We start from the raw sequence: 20025 nt of genomic DNA, 5'->3' as shown, positions 1-20025 counted from the left end.
GGTGGTTCATGCCTGTAATCCTAGCCACTTTGGAGGTTGAGATCTTAAGATCAAGATGAAGCCAGCCTAGGCAGGAAAATTTGTGAGACTCTTCTAGCCAAGTAACCATCAAAAAGCCGGAAGTGGAGTTGTGTCTTAAGTGGTAGAACACTATCCTTAAGTGGAAAAACTAAAGGACAGCCCTAGGGCCTCTCTCTCTCTCTCCCTCCCCCTCTCTCTCTCCTCTTCTCTCTCTCTCTCTCTCCTCTCTCCTCTCTCTCTCTTTTCTCTCTCTCTTTCCTCTCTCTCTCTCTCTCTCTCTCTCTCACACACACACACACACGTTTGCAGTGGATGTCTTTATATCTCCTGATGGGAATTCCTGGCACAGTTTTGGGCCCACCATGCTCATGGTAGGCAATTGAGGGCAGCTGCAGTGATCAGCCTCAGACCCACATGACGAGGAACAAGAGCAGACATCCCCAGCTTCTGGGAAGTTATTCTCTGCCATTCATGACTTCCCCAGATGGGGCTCAACAGAACAGCAATAGCCAGTCAACTGCAGGCTCCAGGTGACCAGGAAGATCAGTGTCCCCATCCAGACACCCTCTGGCATTCCAGAGCCAGGCCATCAGAGAAGTGCCATGGTTTTTGGCCAGAGTCCAAAGCTTTGCATTAACAACCCATCCCGTTAGTCTCCTATCCTCCTCCAGCCTGTCTAGGAAGTTACAGGAGCATATGAGTTGTTTTTCTTTCTTTTTTTTCTTTCTTTCCTTCTTTCCATTCTTCCTCCCTCCCTTCCTTCCTTCCTTCCTTTCTTTTTTCTTTCTTTCTCTTTCTTTCTTTCTTTCTTTCTTTCTTTCCTTTTCTAAGCTTATGAAAGGTCCTGGCTTCTAAACTCTGCCTGGGGTAGGGGTGGGGAGAAAGGAGGGGGGAAAAAAAACCAAAAACCCGATTTCCACCTTATTGTTCAGCAGCTGGAAAATTGTTGTCATCTGTTCTGCCTTCCATTTACTGAGAATGGAAAAAAATGTGGAAAATTCGGAGAAATAAATCTCAGTCACCTCTCCTTTCTCACTGGTCTTTGCAGCCTGCCTGAGTGCTCTGAGCTCGTTATGGGATTGCTCCCCGGTCCCCTCCTCCGCATCTCTCCCACTCTGGGGTCTAGGGACTGGCAGTTGTGAGTTTGGGACTTGGCTGGGCTGGCCCTGGGCTGGGATGTCCCTGTGTCTTGTTGCTGGGCTGGATGGAGGGTTGAGCTAAGGTCGGGGCTGTAGCAGGGTTGGGCCGGCTACTTCTCACTCAAGGCTGGAGGGCTTAGAAAGCCACCGTGATGTCATTCAAGAACTTACATAGCTGCAGGATGATAAGTGAAGCCCTAGGGACCCAGCTGGCTGAAATTACAGACAGAGTGTTATCCCACTGGCTTCCTACAAGCCCGAGTGAGGGAAAGTGAGCTGGGGAGGGGGGGATGGAGGAGAGGGAGCAGCAGAGGGGAGGAGGGAGGAGGGAAGGAGGGAGTGGTGTCCGTGAGCAGTGCGGCTCACAGGAGCTGAGCTAGCGGCTGGCTCCTCCTCCTCCTGTGACAGTCCCAGAGAGCCCGAGTAGGACACAGGACAGCGCTGGGAGCTACAGCCTTGTAGGAATGACTTGAAACTTGAGGTGCAAGGAACAAATCAGAGCGTTTGTCCTGGCGGTCTTTCTTCTCTCCGTTTAGAGGGTAAGTACTGGGCAGCTCTTTTGTCCCTGTGACTTTCTTCTAGACCTGGGGTGGAAGTCCGCGATGCTGGGACATGACCCCAGGGAAGTTGCCAGGCTGGTGAGGGCTAGATGTCCCCGTTTAGACTTGTAGAGCCACGATCTATCTATCTATGGTGGGGTGGTTGGGTAGCCAGCGGGCCTGAGTTGTCCTCAGTGGTTCATCTGGGGTGGAAACCGAGGAGGCAGAGGGAATGTGGCAGAAGCCGGGGTAGCTCTGAGAGATGTTTTTCCAGAATGTTCCCCCACTTTGTAGCCTGAACTTTGGGGCTCCCCATTGCAAACCCCTCCCAGCTGCCTCCTACAGGCTCCTCATTCACGGCTTTCTCCCTACCTCTCTGGCAGGGCTCTTGGCAGCTCTGTGATGCCCCTGGCCAGAGTTCTCTGAGTGCCCAGGCAGCGATCTGTCCTGGCAGAGAAGGGCTTGGGTTGTTGTGGACTTGGGAGCTATTTTTACCAGCCTGAGTGTCCTGTGCTGTCTGGTGCCCGGATAGGCAAGGGCGGGGAGTGGGTGCGCCAGGCTCGGGTTATAGCTGGGCCCCGGAGCTGCTGGCCAAGTCAGAATCAGGAGACTAGCCAGGGTGCTGGCTTTTGTCCTGTAGGTATGTCACCAGGGCAAGTCATTCACCCTCCAGGCTCTGGGTCCCTTGAGTCTGAAATAAAGGTCATGGTCATGATCAGGTGTTCTGCGTATACTTCTTCCCTCTGGAAGGCATGGTATAACTAAGATGGTCTCTGGAAACAGCAACATGGTCTTCCTTCCTAAGGAGGGCCTGGGGTTCATCTGTCACTGTCCCTGGACTGGAATCCCCTGTATGTCATATTGTCTGGATGGATTTTCATAGCCGGGGTGTCTGTCTTCCTTTTCTCCCTTCCTGTCTGTACTTACGAGTTCTATGGGGACAGGAGCACTGCATTTGGAGTCTATGTGGATTCTTGCTGGGGTGACTTCAGGGATTCCCCAGCCTGTAAAATGGGGATCCTTGGGGATCCTCACAAACTCTTTCTTAAAAGTCCCAAGGCTTCTCTTTGCTCAGCCAACCTGGGATCTCCCAAGGTCCTGGTTCTGCTGCCCCAGGATGGGGAAGGGAGGGGAAGCTGCAGCCGGGAAGGCCCAGGGGCTCTAGCTGTCTTTTCAGTGGGAGTGATCTCTCTCACCTTCAAGGTCCTAGGCTGACCTTCAGAAGTAGCTGCATGTGGGCAGTGGGCTTTGCCCCTCCTTCTCTCTTTCTTGGTCTCAGCAGGTTGGGGCCTGTGGCCAGGAAAAGCCCATTTAGTACCACTCCCTGGATCTGCAGAGGTGGATTTGTGGGTGACACTGGTGAGGTCACCATTAACAGCTTGGAAGAGCTCTCCTTCCCTTCTGCTCACTCTCTGAACATGTAGGGGGTCCCTTTCAAAGCCAACTCGTGTTCAGCAGATGAAAAGAGGGGCCATTTTGCCACAGCTGGGCTCATCGCCCCATGCCCATCGAGGCCCCGGGCCACCTTCGTGGACCTCTCCCAGCGTGATCTGGGGTGGCACCTGCCTCCTGCCTCCTTTCCTTTTCAGAGGCTCTGACTGTCTTTCCAGATCCCCCTCTTCAAGCCCTGATTCTGCTCATCTTCAGAGCCTGTTGGGATGCTTATTTCTCTATAGAAATTTCTAGAGCTCTCCATAGGCTGTGTCAAGCAAAGGTGCCTTGCTTCTGGCTGATAAGGGATGGGAAGTCAGTCTGAGTGGAAGCTGGGACAGTCACAGAGTGCACCCAGGAACCTGCTACCCAGGAACCCTGCGTCTCCAAGGCATTGGCGCACGTCTCCCTGCCCTCTTGGTTCTCTTCCTGCCTGTTAGTATCCTTGGCTGGGTGCTTACCCAGTCTCTCAGTGGAAGGCTTCCTCCCCCATGTGCTCTCCCATTTTACACAAGTCCTGGGTGACAGAGAAGGGTTCTAGAAGCATACCCCCAACTCTTAGATGTCTTCATCTGGGATCCACAGATGGACTTTGAGGGTATCCATGAACCTCCTGAATTATGTGAAGAAAAGTGTTTGTGTGTGTGTGTGTGTGTGTGTAAGGACGAATTATTCTAAGGTGTGAACAGAGACTACAAGAGATCCTTGGCTTAGCAAAGTTAATGTGTGCAGGCTGTGGTGTGGCTGGGGAGTCCATGGGGAATGCCATTGCGATAGGCTTTGGCTTTACCAATTTATAATGCTTAATGGAATGTAAGAAGCAATTATGGGAGCCCCTGGTCTGTGCCAACCTCTGTCCTCCATAGGGCCATCCTGTATAGCCATGTAAGGTGACCCTGAGCTTCAAGAGGCTCCATTTATACAGACCAGCTCATGCAGGCACCTTCTGGGAAGCAGGCCTAGGGAGAGAGGGAGGAAAAGGAGCACTTGTCTTAGAGGTGAGGACAGACAGGAACGATGGTACTATGGGGGTTACAGGAGAGTCAACTATGAGGGGAAGTGGGGAACATGACAGAGCTTGATGTGTGTGTAGAGGACAACAGAAAAGAGCTTCCATGATGGGAGGCTCCCAGGGGAGCCGAGGCTAAATTTGAAAGGAGGAGGGAGGAAGCTAGAGGCTTCAGGGAGAGCAAGGAAGGGTATTTGGGAAGAGGGAATGGCATGTGCCAGGACACTGTGGGAAGAGCATCTATAAATAGCTTTGTAAGAATAGAGTAGAGGTTGTTTGGCATATTGAAGACCATGAAGCAGAGGTCTCAAAAGGCAGGTAGGACCAGTTGATAAAAGGGCTGGCAAGTCTAGCAAGAGGGTTAGGGTTTTGCTCTGGGGAAATGGAAAGCAGAGAATGGAGTGAGGAAGAATGGAGAGTGCTTGGATACACTGCCAGGCCTCACTCCTGATGCTTAGCTCCTGAATCCTGTCACTCAGCAAACCTGCAAGTAAGCATCCAGCCCTTCCCTGTGAGGCCAGCAGACCAAGCTCTGAGTGGCTAAGTGGTTGATAGGAGCTGACTGTGCCATTAAGATGGGGTCCATCTTTCTGAGTGATCGCCTAGTGGGACCTGGGTGAGAGAGCAGACTTTATTTCCCGTTCAGAGCCCCATCTTTGGTACCCAGCCCCACCTGATGACTCCTACCTGTTGCTCCTGAACTTTCCTAGCCTCACCCTTGACTGTCAATTACATGCTAATGGTGTAACATAGCCAGGCTTTCTCTCTTGGTGATCTCTGGCTCAGTCTCATTTCTCTACCTGCTGGACATATAAGGTCTTTGGTTCCTCAACTCTTATTTTTCTTCCTGTCTTCAAAAAGCCTGTGTCTAAGGTGGGTACAGTGCCTTTTCCTCTTAGCATCTCATTGATTACCTTCCATGTTGGTTCGTCATTGCTACTCTGAGTAATGTACTTTATTGAATGGTTATTTGCTGAACATGGACCCTAAGGACTTTTTTTTTTTAAATCATGCAGGACCCTAGCCAAGAAAACCTTAACATCATTCACCATTTCAAACAGACCTACTGGTTGGACAGGGCAGGACTCGCCTCATGGAGTCCATGAAGGGGATCCCAAACTCCCTTTTTTTGTTTTTGTTTTTGTTTTGTTTTGTTTTCTGTACCGGTGCCCTTAGTTTTTTTTTTTCCCTCAAGGCTAGCTAGCACTCTACCACTTGACTCATAGCTCCACTTCTAGCTTTTTGATAGTAACTTGGAGATAAGAGTCTTTCGGATTTGTCTACCTGGACTGGCTTTGCACCGTGATCCTCAGGTTTTGGCTACCTGGGTAGTTAGAATTACAGGTATGAGCCAGCGGCACCTGGCCAGGAACCGTTTATAATCAGTTGGGATGACATCTTTTATTCTTCATGGTTGGATCATCAGTCCTGAGATCTAAATAAGCAGAGCCCCTCCTTCATGTCAGGAAGCAAGAGGGGTCCTTCACCTGATGTCTGAAGTGTGCTCACTGGACCCTGGGTTTCCTGAGATGTTCTCCGTGTGTATGGGGGGCAGGGAGTACCCAAACCCCAGGAGAGTTCTTGAAAATGTCAACTCTGAGCCTTCTACCAAGTCACAATCTCTTAAGATCAGGTCCTGGAACCTATATTGTACATAATTCCCCAAAGGGATTCTTAGGAGCATCAGAATCAAAAAACAGGGCCCTAAGACCATGCAACCCGGGGCTCCCCCTTGCTTCTTTTGTTCTCTGCAAATGTATCAGATGAACACGCCTCGCCCGCGCTCCTAGCACCTCACATCTCCATGCGTGTATGACAAGGGGAGGCTTAGGGAGTAGGGCCTCGTCCAAGTCAGCTGGGGATTTTCCTCTCATCTTTCCAAAAGCATGACTCGCACCTTGGATCTCAGCCGCAATGGAGTTAAGGGCCGAGTGTGCATGGAAGCAAGTTCAGCGGCCAGGGTGGAGTCTGGGGCTCCCAGCAGCTGCTAGAAGAGCAGGGAGACACAGCCAGACAAAGCAAGTGGGGCCTTGAAGAGGCTGTGGACTTCCCAGCTTCCCTAGAGGAATGGATGGGAGATGGCCCGTGTTACAGGACATTCAGGCTGGCTGGGTTAGGGCTGGGCACCTCTTACTCCTGTGCTTCTGCAACCTGTGTTTCTACCACCACCAATTTCTGTACCCATCAGTACCCATGACCCCCACCAGCCAGACCTCTTTATCCTGCCACCCTTCCTCTGAGCCACAACAGACTCTCCCTTGTCAGGTGGCTTTACCTAAACTAGCCAGTCCCATGGAGGCTACTGGGACTTGCGCTAGAGGTGCTGCTGATTGCTGATCTGCTTATAGCCTTAAATCTCTCTCCCCCATCCCCTTTGAAGTGTCCTGTCCTGTCCTCCACCACTTTATTTTCCTCCCTCATTCTGTCTGCCTCTCTCTTTTGCCCTTCCTGCCTTGATAGATTGAAACCAACATTGTGTTCCGGCTGCTTGTGGTCCGGGTAAATAGCTCTTAATGTGGCCACGGTGGGTGGGGAGAGGGAGTGAGGTGAGTGTGTGTGTGTGTGTGCGTGTGTGTGTGTGTGTGTGTGTGCGCGCGCACGCGCAGCTGGGAGCCTCCATCTCTAGAGGAGGAGGAAGGGTATGGGCTATGCGGGACACACCCTCATGCCGGGCAGGTCAGTAGAGCTGTCCTGGTGGCTGGGCTGGCCCAAGTATCCTTGACTTTGCCCTCACTGTAAAGAAGATAGTTCAACCAAAGGTGCAGAGTGGCCTACAGTGAGTGTATGGTTTCTTCAGCCAGCCCTGGGCAATCAGGACCAACTGGCTCCTTCTTTGAGGACAGCAAGAAACATGTTCATTTGCACTTAACAAGCAGAGTTTAATTAAATAATTTACACCTCTTCGATTTTCTAAGTCTTAGTGGCTTGGCAAATTCTGATCCTGATGTTTCTGCAAACAGTAGGTCACTTGGGGATAAACTTACATGGCTGAACAGGTTGAATATTGACATTTGCAAAATCGATGGAGAGTGAGGCCTGGCTGGAGGGGCCGAGGAGGGGCCGGGGTGTCAGAGAGTGTGAGCAATGTGAGTGTTTCGTCTTACCTTGGGGATGCTTTCTGAGTGCCCTTGCTGCAAGGTCTTCTTTTATGAGAAAGTACTAGTGGGTGGGGTGGCCTTGATGCTCTCAAATAGAACGGACTCTGAGACACCATCTGTGTCTCACAGTGAGTGGAAAGCTGTGGGTCTTCAGTCCTGTCCAGCCCCTAGGAGGGCTCTGCTGACTGCCAAGCATGGGAGTATGACTTGTACAACCCATACCCAGCCCTGCAAAAGCAGGCAAAAGCAGCATTATCCCAGAAGGTACATGCTGGCATTGCAGTATGGCACCTGCAGACAGGTCCTGCTGCCTTCCTGACTCAGAAGGAACAAAAGCCAGGTCCTCCAGGGACCCCCCCCATGGTACTAAATGACCACCTGTAGAAACAGCCTGCTGGAGAACTTCTGTTTCCGTGTGCAGCCAGGAGCTAGTTCTTGGAGAGATAGGCATGACGGGCAGCCTCTCTCACCCTGCTGCTTGGACCCCTTGAAGATGATCACTGGATTAGCTGGAGAGGCAACCATGCCCTGACCTTAGCCTCCTTGAGGAGGCTGGACACAGGGGAGGTTGGGGGGAACTCAGTACACATCTCAGCCCAAGCCCCTTAACTGTTCAATCCAGCACCTAGGATCATTAGATGAAAAGTAACCCACCTCTGGCTGAGGCTCTGAAGCCTCAGGAAGACTGAGGGAAGATGTGTGGCTCTGCCGAGTGCTGTGGATAGGCAGAGCCCTCAGTGTGCAAGCATGCATGTGTATGTATGTGTGTGTGAGCGTGTGTGTGTATGTTTAGGGGGACTCATGGCCTGATGTACAAGTCCTCTAGTGAGATAACTTGGTTGGCCTGTGGTGTGTGTGTGTGTGTGTGTGTGTGTGTGTGTGTGTGTGTGTGTGTGTGTTGATTGGGACATTCCTGTTGTGTGGTTTGTCTGATCACTTGTTTTTGGCCCTGAGTTTCTGTCTAAGGGTTTATTTTTAGAGACTGTTACTTCTGGCCTGAGGGCAGAACCTTGGGTATGGCAGGGACATTTGTATTTTTTTTTGAGATGTTTGTGGCTTTAAATTGAAATACTTATTTTGTGGTATTCCTGCTTTTATTCGTGTGTGTGTGTATGTGTGTGTGTGTGTTGTGTAGCATAATACAAATTATATGGTCTTTAAAGCAAATTAGTTCTGATTTAAGGCTGGTCTTTAACTAGGTACTGTGCATTTTTGCACCACTGAGCCTGTTTATCCATCTTTCCGTGAGGCAGAGCCCTATGAGACTCACAGGCAGAAAAAAACGTGTGTGTCAAAGTGCCCAGCCATGTGTTTGGCATATGGAGCCGTACACCACACACTGGCAACTATGGTGTCTGCCCGTGTTTTCCAACAGTGCTTCTCAGTGTTGAGTCGTGTGGGTGCCCAGTGAGTGCAGGCCTGGCTCTTTCTGACTTGGCTGGTTTTTGGGTGGCGTGTGTCTCCAGCCATCTTTGTGTCTGGTTCTGTGTGTAACTACTGGTATGCTGGCTGGAGTTGTGGCTGTGCTTTGGAGTGGGCTTCCCCCCCCCCCCTCTGCCGGCTAGGGGCTGGGATAGGACAGAAAGGAGAGGAAGTATGTGTACATGTGTGCATGTACGTGTGTGTACGTTGGTGTGCATGTGTGCGTGCTGGGGCTGGAGGCTGAGCTGCTGACTGTATGGTGTGTGGAATCCGGGAGGCGCTCTGGGCGGGGAAGTTCTCTTCCTGAGTCAGCCCTCTGGCCTCTAGCCACTCAGCACTCACTTTTTCCTTTCAGAGCTTGTTGTTCCCCAAGGGTCCCTAGAGCTGTCAGCTCTTCTCTCTATGCCTGAGATGCTCCCCTACCACCTGGATCCAGAACCCCCATCATCCCCCATGCCAACCCTCCCTCCCTGGCAGAGCTTGTCCCCTTTGGCAGGGGACTGGTGTCTTACTGAGCTCCGCCTCCACCTGGCTCTTCCAGGGTCCTGAGCAATGGTAATCGGGACACTCATTTTTGTGGGCTTGCTGCATCCCACCCAGCTAACCATTTCTTGACTAGTGCCTGCTTTTGTGGAGGCTTGAGTGGTATGGGTCTGTGAAGAGGGCTAAAGAGGGAACAGTGCCGGGGAAGACCAGGGAAACGCCTCTGGAAATGTCCGTGGATGGGCTGAATGGTATTGTCTGAACAGCCTTAGAAAATTCTTTGGGTTGGGCCAAACTAGAGGCTCCAGAAAAAGTTTGTCCTAGAGAACCTCAGTCTGCCTTCTTCCTGCATCTGCCCCCTCCCTCCCCTTCCCCCCCCCCAGCCCTTCACAGCCCCTCTACTGCCCTTCCAGGCTCTCTCCCATAACCTTGGGTGAATGCTGCCCATAGAGGAGGCCTGGATCACCATGCTTACACCTCCATGTGTGGTTACTGTAACACCTGCGTCTCCTGGCCTCTGCCTCCAATGAGCCCAGAGTAGGAATTCTAGGAATCAGAGGTCAGCTTTGTGAATGGAGTTGAGGAGGGAGCTGATTATACTTGAGGAGGGACCTTCAGGAACTGATGGTCATGATTCCCAGATGCCGACATTTCACGGTAGGGGTTAGTGGTCTCAGCACATGACATGTCAGCTCATTTTGATGCACTGAGTATCGGCCATTTCATTGAGCTCAATCTGATTCTTTTACCATCTCCATAGCATAGACAAGGACACTGAGGCCCAGGGAGTAGTTGACGCCTCCATGTTTGTGACGCTGGTGAGAGGCCAGAGCTGAGTGTGGAAGCTGGGCCATGTGCTCTGTCCTCAGTGGTGGTGTCTGGCTTGAAGCTGGGTATTGGTGAATGCTCTCCTGGAAAGCCTGAGCTCTTAGTCCTTCTCTTTTGCCCTCTCAGATGAGGGTTTGGGGATCCGGGGAACGGGAGATCTTAGCTCCTTTCTTGGGAGCATGGCAGGTGTCCCTCTCCTTCCACTAATGTCCGTTGCCTGCTGTCTCCCCTTGCCCTGCCCTGTTTTACAGAAGTGGTGGGACACACCCAGGGGCCACTGGATGGGAGCCTGTATGCCAAGGTGAAGAAGAAGGATTCCCTCAACGGCAGCACCGGGGTAGTGGCTGTTACTTGCCCTGCCCTGTCGGCCACACCCAATCACGTGGAGCACACCCTGTCCGTGAGCAGCGATTCAGGCAACTCTACAGCTTCCACCAAGACAGACAAGACCGATGAGCCTGGCCCGGGGGCTGCTGGGGCCCCCACTTCCCTGAGTCCCCAGGAGAAGCAGGAGCTGGACCGCCTGCTCAGTGGCTTTGGCTTAGAGCGAGAGAAACAAGGTGCCATGTACCACTCACAGCCCCTCAGGTCCCGCCCACTTGGGGGCTCGGCTGTGCCTTCCTCTGGCCGCCATGTTGTGCCAGCCCAGGTTCATGTCAACGGTGGGACCTTGGCATCCGAGCGAGAGACAGACATCCTGGATGATGAGCTGCCCAACCAGGATGGGCACAGCGGAGGCAGTATGGGAACTCTGTCTTCCCTGGACGGGGTCACCAACATCAGTGAGGGAGGTTACCCTGAGTCTCTGTCCCCACTCACCAATGGTCTGGACAAGCCATACCCCAGGGAACCTCTGGTCAATGGCGGGGGCTACCCCTATGAGTCAGCCAGCCGGGCAGCAACTGCCCATGCCAGCCATGTGGCCCCCATGAAGCCCTCCTACTCCACGCAGGAGGGTTTAGCTGGCTACCAGCGTGAGGGGCTCCACCCAGCCTGGCCACAGCCAGTGACCACCTCCCACTATGGCCAGGACCCCAGTGGCATGTTCCGTTCTCAGTCCTTTCCGGATGTGGAGCCCCAGCTGCCCCCCGCTCCAGCCCGTGGTGGCAGCAGTCGGGAGGCTGTACAGAGGGGCTTGAATTCATGGCAGCAGCAGCAGCAGCAGCCTCGCCCACCTCCTCGCCAGCTGGAGAGTCTTCCAAGCAACAGACCCAGCCCCCAGCCACTGGCAGAAACCCCCACCCCTGCTCTCCCCGAGTTCCCCAGGGCGGCCTCCCAGCAGGAGATCGAGCAGTCCATTGAGACCCTCAATTTGCTGATGCTGGACCTGGAGCCCACCACCGCTGCTGCCCCCCTGCACAAGTCACAGAGCGTCCCTGGGGCCTGGCCAGGGGCTTCCCCACTCTCCTCTCAGCCCCTCTCAGGGTCTTCCCGCCAGTCCCATCCACTCACCCAGTCCAGATCTGGCTACATTCCCAGTGGGCATGCTACCGGAACCCCCGAGCCTGTGGCTCCTAGCAGGTCTTATACACCTTATGAGTATCAGTCTTGTCCAGCTGGGGCCAACCAGAGTTTCCGTCCAAAGAGCCCAGCTGCCTCCTCCTCGCCCACCTTCACCCACAGCCCTGCAGGGCCTCAGCAGCCCCCGGCCTCTCTCCCTGGCCTCACAGCTCAGCCTCAGCTCCCACCAAAGGAAGCAACTTCAGACCGCTCCCGAACCCCTGAGGAAGAGCCACTGAACCTGGAAGGGCTGGTGGCCCACCGGGTGGCAGGTAAGAGCCTTGGGGTCCCCATGAGGTGGATGTCCCCTCCTTCTTCCCCTTCACCCCTTCCCTCTGTGGTTTGGGAGGGTGGGGAGGTAAACATAGCGATGGACCCTCTGCAGCCCTGAAGGTTGAAGGAGCATGTGCCCAGCCATCTTTTCCCACATTTACTGCCTATTAGGAACCAAAGCAGACATGTAGACTCAAAAAATCAATATCTCTCAGTTCCTGGCTTCAGGAAATTTACTGTCTAGTCAAGGTACACAGGCTGCACCCACAGAGGGCATGGTGCTGTGGCAGAAGTGAGACCAAGGCCTCTAGAACCTGGGAACGTAATGCCTAAGGCAATGAAGGCAAGCTTCCTGGTAGGCAGAGTACAGACTTTCTAAGGGACTGTCTGCCATGCTCACTGTCTTCAGACTTCCCATCTTTACGACAGGCATGGAGAAGGCTGAGGGTGGAGGGGCTCTATGGACTTGGTTTTTCTCTTAGGACTTCCCGGAGGCCCTCAGGAGGCCTGTAGGGGTGAGCTACCCGCCCCCCTCCCGCCCCAGGCTCAGTTCAGTCTGAGACTCATCCTCCTGGGGACCTTTAAGGAATTTTGTCATTGGGGAAAGGTCTCCCTTCTCGGTCAGCTGTTCTGTTGCCCTTGCTAGAACCAGCTCAGTATGTGAAACAAAGCTCCTTTTCATACCAGAGAGATCCAGAAAGCTAACTGGAGAGAGAGGAGAGTAGAGGACAGACGGAAGAACCTATTGGGGGGTGGGGAGGGGAGAGAAATGAATATCCAGCCCAGGAGAGAAAACTCACTGGCCCTACTCTCTGACTGGTCCACCAGGACAGAGAGCCTGAGCAGGAAGTCCTTTTGGCTGATTGGTTGTGAGGTAGGGCCCAGGGCAGGGGTGGCCCAGAGAGTGGGGCTGGGAGAGGTGGGCCTTGAGCCCTGCTCCTCAGCTGACTGGGTGGTAGGAGTTCCCAGGGGAAGAAGATCAGCTGGCTCTGCCCTCCACCCTTTTCCTAAATTTAGGGGTCTCTGAGTCACCATGCCAGCTGCAGGGAGGGAGGGAGGGAGACACCCTCCCTGGGGATGGGCCATGATTTAAGGGAAGCTGCTCAGGAGGCCAGCTGGCTCTGGGTTGGGCTCAGGACTGGGTGTGGGGGCATGGGTGCTCTGCCCCTGCACTTTGGAGTAGAGAATCCCCAGTTCCGCTCTGCGTGGCCTGCAGATGTATTTACACCAAGGAAGCTGGAAGTCAGGGCCTTGCTTCCTGCAGTCAGGACCCAGAAACATCTCTGTGCCTCTAGGGGTGAGGTGTGGCCTGGGCTGTTCTAGATGGGACTGTGACTTTTGTTGACCCCCACTTCTGGGTCCCTGGTATGAGGGACCCTCCCTGGCTGCTTGGTCAGCAGAAACCCTTTTCCTCTTGGTTTTATTGAGGGGAGATTACATTCTAGAAATGTAATCCTCCTTCCAATGCTCTTACTGTAGACTGTCTCAAAAGCCAGGATACATCTTTCCTAATTTGGGAAAGAGTAGACTCATTTATAGTGCACATCATACTTAGGGATGGGCAACATAAGTATCCTTATCATGTAATACTGTATTGGAAGTCTCGTCCAATGCAAAAGACAAGACAAAGAAATAATAAGAGTTAGAGTTGGGAATCCAGTGGAGGTGTCTGAAGTTCTGATCAGTGATTAGACGGATGGGCTATGTCTTTGGACACTTCTTAGGTGAATGATGGAAATTTCAGTGCAGGTTGGAAATCAGATATGGGTCTTATTCTTAAGGAGTCTGGCATTTAGGAGAAGAAAAGAATGGGAATTTTAAGTTATGGTCTAGGGATATAGTTCAAATGGTAGAAATCTTGCCTTGTACACACAAGGCTTTGGCTTTGGTTGCCAGCACCAAAATCAAGCAAAGCAAAACTAACCACAAGAAGAAAACAAAAAAGATGAAGTTGTATTCCTTTGTTATAAGAGGTATGGAGAAAGATCTGGGGAAGAGAAGTGGAGAGCTAGTGAGGATGAGGAGGAGCATGGGGGCATGGTTGAACCAAACCATGGGAGATGGAAATGTTTTTGAAAGTGGGTGAGGTCCCTGGGTAAAGCAGGCCCATGGTGAGGACAAGAAAGCACAGGAGGTATCTGTAGGGCTAACAGTGGATGGATAGTACTGTAGACCATGGACAGGAAGACTCAGGAAGGGCCTGGCTCAGGCTTGAACTCACAACCTTAACCTCTTTCTTGGCCATTTCACTCATAGCTGGTGCTCTACTACTTGATTTACTTCGTGTCCTACTTTTTGCTGGTTCATGGTTGATAAGTCTTTCTAATTTGTCTTCCCGGGAGGCAGCAGCTCCAAACCTTGATTCTCAGATCTCAGCCTCCTGAGTAGCTTGGATCATAGGCATGAGCAGCTGGTGCCTGGCATCAAGATGTCTTTTAATTACTAAACTGCAGTTTATCTAGCAGTGCAGCCATTAGGTGTCTTCATCAGGAGGATGAACCATGGGCAGAGCTGTGCTTCTTGCAGATATATCTGGTAGGTCTAGGCAGGAAGGATGGAAATGGGTGTGATTTGAAGGGGAGATGCTAACAGCTTATTAGCTATCCCTGGTCCTGGAGCCCTGGATTAGGGTGCTTACCATGGGCATGGAAAATACCTAGTGATGTCATGGGTACTATGACGGCAGAGCCAAGGCAGTCACAAACCTATTGGCTGTGGTGAGTGACAGGGAGGGAGACAGTGAAGATGATAGAACGAGGGTCCTTTAACCTGCAGAGGGGGAAGAAGAGCTGGAGCAGGCGTGGTGCATGATGACGCTTACTAGGTGGGTCTCTCTTGAGTCTGGCGAAGGATATGGGTTTGTGGAATTGGCGCAGAGCAGGGTGGGAAGAGCTGTGTGTGGATTTTGGAGTGGAGAGTGAACTGTGGGCGTGGTGAGGTCTCTTTGACATAGCTGAGAGAGTGTAGCCATGAGGAGGGAGGAGGGAGACCAGGCTGAGAGGATGTGTGAAAGAAAGCTCAGAGCGGTGACAGAGACAAGGACACTGTGCCATCCAAAGTCAAGAGAGTAAAGGATTTGGGGAGGAGGGGGGAGATTTCAATGGCATCTGCCAAGTCTGGTGGGGAGAATAAATAGCCATGAGGCTGTTGAATTAGGTGGCCCAGTGATGTTCAAACACGAGTGTGAGTAGAGTGCTGGTGACAGGAAGCAGACCTGGAAGGATGAGGAGGGAGTGGAGAGAGAGTGAAGGCAGCCTGCCTTCACCTGTGGTTTTCTGATGAAAGGAGAGAGAGCAGCGTTAAAGAGGGCAGCTCAATCTTGGGAACTGTTACTAGAGTCACGAGACTTGTTTTTAGGTAGATGATGAGAGGGGAGGGAGAAGCTGGAGAAGGAAGGATAAGAAGAAAGAAAAAGATGGAGATGGATAGGATGAAGTCTCTAAGGAGGTGGGAGGATGGGTCTACTAGCCTAGGGGGCTAAGTGAAACCCACCCAGGAGCTCTGATACCTCTTGATGAAGTTATAAAGGATGGATAAATGTAGAGAGATACTGAGGTCACTCTTTCAGAGTTGGCATTGGCATTTTTTAAAATAAATATCAGGCTGAGTCCAAGGCCCATTCAACATGACAAGGCCGCTGCACCTTTAATCTGTGCGACTTGCTAGGCTAGGTTCTGGAAAAAATGGTGACAAGCAGTACATAACATCTTTCCCTACAGCTGAGTTGGACACTGCCCAAAGAAGCAAGTGTGTGTGTGTGTGTGTGTGTGTGTGTGTGTGTGTGTGTATCTCAGATGGCTGATCAGCCCCATAGAGATAAAACAGTGGCATACCAGTGAGGGTTTGAAGGTGTGTGTGTGTGTGTGTGTGTGTGTGTGTGTGTGTGTGTTGCATTTGATATGGGATAGTCAGGGATTTCATGGGCAGTGAGTGAACGTACTACGTAGACTAGGAAGTGTAAAGGGCCTGGGGGCAGAAATGTGCCTGCTGTGGCTGGAGCAGGTGAGGAATGAAAGAGAACGGGAATGGGGCTAGCTTCCTGTTGGTCTTGTAGTTGCTCCTAAGGACTTTGGCTTTTTGCTCTCTGTGGGATGGGAAGTCTTGGAGAGGATTTGGTCCACAGGGTGACATCATTTGGCTTGTTCTTCAAAGGACCAGTGTGTCCAGGATAGAAAAGGATGGGCAAGGTTGGAGGCTGGTGCTATTGATCAGGGAGGAAGTGGTGGGGATGGGAGGAAGATTGTAGACACATTTTAGCAGTGAAGCCAATGAGATTTAGGGACAGACTGGACAGGAATGTGAGAAGAAAAGGAAAGGCAGGGACAAAGGCAGAGCCGTCAGTGAAGACTGGCAAGGATTCCCTGTTCAAACAGGCAGGTGACCCATGACAGAAAGGAAGATGGGCCAGGCTGGGGAGTGAAGCACTGGGGAGGGGAGGGGAGGAGTAACAAGACTGAAATCTCCGGTCCCAGGCTGCCATCTTCTTCTCCCACTGTGGGGTTAGAAACTAGGGTCCCAGTGCTCTGTGAGGAGCGTGACCCCGAGCTACCCTCTCTTCTTGTTCAACTCCCCTCCTCCCGCCAGTGTGTGTCCAGATCCATAGACAGAACATCAACTAATCTTGATTTTTCTCTTTGTTTTTGTTTTGTTTCGTCTTGTTTAATGCCTTGTCCTCTGCCTCCCTCCCTCCCCCTCCCTCCCATGCCTGTGTCCACCTGTTCTCTGTGCCCTTGGTGGGTCACTGGCTTTGCCTGGTACCTCCCTCCCGCCTGTCTCCCCTCCTGCCGGCTCCCCTGGGGTGCGGGTGGGTAGCATACAATGCCAAACTGCAGGGCCTGGCTCAGAGGGGCAGCTTCCAGCCCCCTCCTCTCCACCGAGCTGCCTCGCTTTCTGGTTGGTCTCTCCCCCTTCCCTTTTCCCTTGGTAGCTCTTGTTTCCCTCCCTTCCTCCCTCCCTCCTGTCCTTCTTTAGAAGTTGTCCTCTTTCCATCCCTCCTTGTTCTTTCCTCTCCTTTTGCCCATTTTCCCTCTCCACCGGGTCCAGCTCCCTCTCCCTCCTCTGTGCATGAGCCCAGGCCCCCTCCTGCATGGATGCATGGCCTTGCCTGCTGGAACAGGGTCTGAGCGTTCAGGGTCCCCGGGGGGGGCGGGGGGAGACACAGGCCTCCCCAGTGAGGTCTCTGGACGGTTCCCACTAGCCGCCTCAGGTAGACAGGCTGGGCTGCAGGGCCAGGACTCTCTCCAGGAGCCAGGCTGGGCTTTGTGTGGGGCTAGCAGACACAGGACAGGGAGTGGTGGGTGGCCCAGCTCCTGCTGCCCTGACCACTCTTGAGCAGGGCACATCTCCCGGACAGGGGCCCCCTGCTGACTCTGACGCTAAGACTCTAGGCAAGAGTCAGAAGCTTGAGTTGTGGCCCTGGTCCTGCCTGTGCCCTTGGGAAGGTTTTTGTTTTTTAAACTCTTTGGAGTTCATTTTCCCAATCTGGAAATAGAGGTTCAAGGCCTGGCATACACATTTTGCTCAGTGGTATGGTAGTCCTGCCTGCCTCAGGGTCCTGCTTCTTTTTTTAAAAGAAACCGATAATTGTTGTTGCTATTATTATTATTATTATTATTATTGTGTGTGCCACTACCGGGTCTTGAACTCTGGACCTGGGCAGAGTTCCTTAGTTTTTTCACTCAAGGCTAGCACTCTGCCACTTGAGCCACAGCTCTACTCCCTGCTTTTTTGCTAGTTGATTGGAGATGAGTCTCTTGTACTTTCCTGCTCAGCTGGCTTCCAACTAGGAGCCTCAGATCCCAGCTTCCTGAGTAGTTAGGATTATAGGTAGGAACTACCAATGCCCCGCTGAGGGTCTGGTTTTTGATTTGAGGCAATGATATCCACTCACATAACTCCCAGCCTCTTAGAAAAAGCAGGACCTTAGGGGCTTAGGCCCAAGGAAGGAACCCCCAGGTCTTTGCCTCCATCTCTGAACCTGGAGGCTGCTGTCAGAGAGACAGTATATTCAGCTAGCCCAGTACCATGGCCTTGAGGAGCTCCAGGAAGAGGCTGAGGGGCTGTGAGAATCATGGACCACAATGGCAGTGCCTCCTGGTCCTTTGTTGTTCTGATTCATGGATAACTGGGAGATGGCTCAGGCAGCCTATCCCCCCTCCTTTCCTCCTCCTCCTCCTCCTCCTTTCTCCTCCTCCTTCCTCCTCCCCCACTTCAGCCCTCCTCTCAGCCCAGCGGTAGAGAGTATGATTGGCAGGATCTGGGGGGGGGGATCCTGTCCCGAGGGGAGCTGGCATGACTTGCCCTGGGGCTGCTAGTGTGGTTGCCGTGTGGCTTTCTGGTGCCCTGGTCCAGCAGGTGGCCTTCCTCCTGGATCCTCCCACTTCTGGAGCCCGGGCATGCAGTCGGACACCCAGTCCTGCCGTCTGGAGCTGAGCAATCCAGTCTTTTGGAAATTGGAAGGCTGGAAAGAAGAGCTGGGTCTGTGTGGGGGGGTGGAGGGTGACCAGCCTGGGGCATTCTGGGGGGCCTGTGATGACACCAGGGTATTTGCCCATGTGACTGGGTGAGGGATCAGTGCTTTTCCAAAGGGTGTTTAGTGATAGGTGTCAGGACTTCAGCTTCCAGAATTGCAGTGTGTGTGTGTGTGTGTGTGTGTGTGCGTATGTGTGCATTTGCATGTGTGCAAGTGTGTGGATTGGGTGGCAGGGTCAATTGTCTCCTATCTGCTCTTGTGAGGGGAGCCCAGGGCAGAGAGCTGTTCTGGGAACAACCCCATCCTGATGGCAGTGTGGCTCCTTGGCAGTGGCACCGACCCCTGCACTGGTCCTCACATCTGGAGCTGTGTGGCAGTCCCTGGCTGAGGTGACAGCATTCACAGGACAGCAGAACTCAATGCCAGCCATAGAGGATGAGGCAGGCTCTCTGACAGGAGGTGTGATCATCTGTCAGGACTTCCTGCTCCTCAGGTTCCTTGGGTAGAGGGCAGAGTTCTCCAGATGACCTGAGAGAACCTTCCAGAGTTCCTCGTTCATCCTTTCTTCCTCAGGGCCCCTCATTTCTTGCAGGGGTTTGTAGGGGCTGACTGTAGAGAGGGTCAGCATCCCCAAAGACTCCACTACCATAGTGGCCTGCTGCCCTCTGTTTGTGCGTGCGTACACACACATGTGCACACATGCGTGCGTGCCCACTGCGCCTGTGTGCATGTAGGAGACGGAGACCCTGAGGGAGAGAATAATGGGGCTGGGGACTGAGGAAGTCCAGGTGGAGGGCAGGGCTGGGGAGCAGGTCATTTTTATCACGGTCAGTCCCTGAGACATGAGAGGGTTGTTTTCTCTCTCTGACACTGGCTGTCAGCTTGTGTCCAGGCAACTCTGCTTGGCTTAGGAACAATGGCGCTCTCTTCTCTCTCCTCCATGCCCGCTCCCCTCTCTTAGAGAGACGAAAGCGAGAGGGTGGGGGGAGTAGGGGCTCTCTCTCCAGACTCTCTAGGGTAGCACTGGGCTTGCCAAGGGGGACAACAGTGGGACACTGTGTTTAAAGAATGTGAGTGGCTGTGACAGGCCACTGCTGTCATGGGGTACCCTGGCAACCCTCCCCAGGGGCTGGCCTGTAGGAGTGGAAGGTGAGGGTCTTCTTCCCTTTGCAGTGGGGGATGGGGAGGCTCCATGACTCTGGTGGTCTTTTGGTCCTTCCTCCTTGGCGCTGGTCAGGACTTTGTCCCCATATGGAAGCCAGGGGAAGAAACAAACCAAGAAGGCTGGGTGCACTGTCTGGTGGCTGGCTGACTGTCCTGGGCAGGGCCCTGTGGTGAGCCCCATGTGAGGGGCCACCTTGGCTCCCAACGGCTGCTGCCGAGGGAACCAGTCCATTTTAGGCAAAATTAAAGCATCAGATCTCCAAATAGGGAACCAGGTCATTCCCTGACAAGGCAGAGAAGCCACCAGGAATGAGGCTACTGAGGTGGGTGAGGCCAGAACTGCAACCAGCCCTGATGATTCCTTCACCCCCAGCGCCCTTCTCCAGCCATCCTCCTCTGTCACGGCATTGTTAGAAAATCAATGGCTGTGTCTGTTTCTCTCTAATGTGAGTGCCAGGAACGAAGCCAGCAACAGCTCTGGTCCACATTCCCCAGAGGACTGAGTGTGGGTCAGGGGCTGTGGGAGGAAGGAGGATGCATGGCTGAGGCTAAAGGCATCCTCCCACAGGTCTGGCTGAGGTGCTGGCCCGGTATGATGTCCTCCAAAGCCTAGGAGTCCGACTTGGTGGAGGCAGCCAGCATGGCT

At 53.0% G+C, this 20025-nt stretch overlaps 1 protein-coding gene across 6 annotated transcripts in view; it reads left to right on the top strand.

Annotated features, from left to right (window-relative positions):
• The window catches only part of Tns1 (tensin 1), a 145741-nt gene that overhangs the window by 89996 nt on the left and 35720 nt on the right, over positions 1–20025 (top strand). For 5 of the 6 annotated variants that reach the window (XM_013037525.1, XM_013037736.1, XM_013037691.1 and 2 more), the window contains exon 17: positions 10222–11742. In XM_013037525.1, coding sequence (XP_012892979.1) covers positions 10222–11742 — 1521 coding nt within the window. The remainder of the gene's footprint in view (positions 1–10221; positions 11743–20025) is intronic. The other variant, XM_013037635.1, reaches the window with a different exon arrangement.

Source organism: Dipodomys ordii, unplaced genomic scaffold, assembly GCF_000151885.1.
Source record: "Dipodomys ordii isolate 6190 unplaced genomic scaffold, Dord_2.0 Scaffold1, whole genome shotgun sequence".
Taxonomy (NCBI): domain Eukaryota; kingdom Metazoa; phylum Chordata; class Mammalia; order Rodentia; family Heteromyidae; genus Dipodomys; species Dipodomys ordii.
Note: the sequence above shows the minus strand (reverse complement) of the source record. Positions and strands in the feature narration are given on the sequence as shown.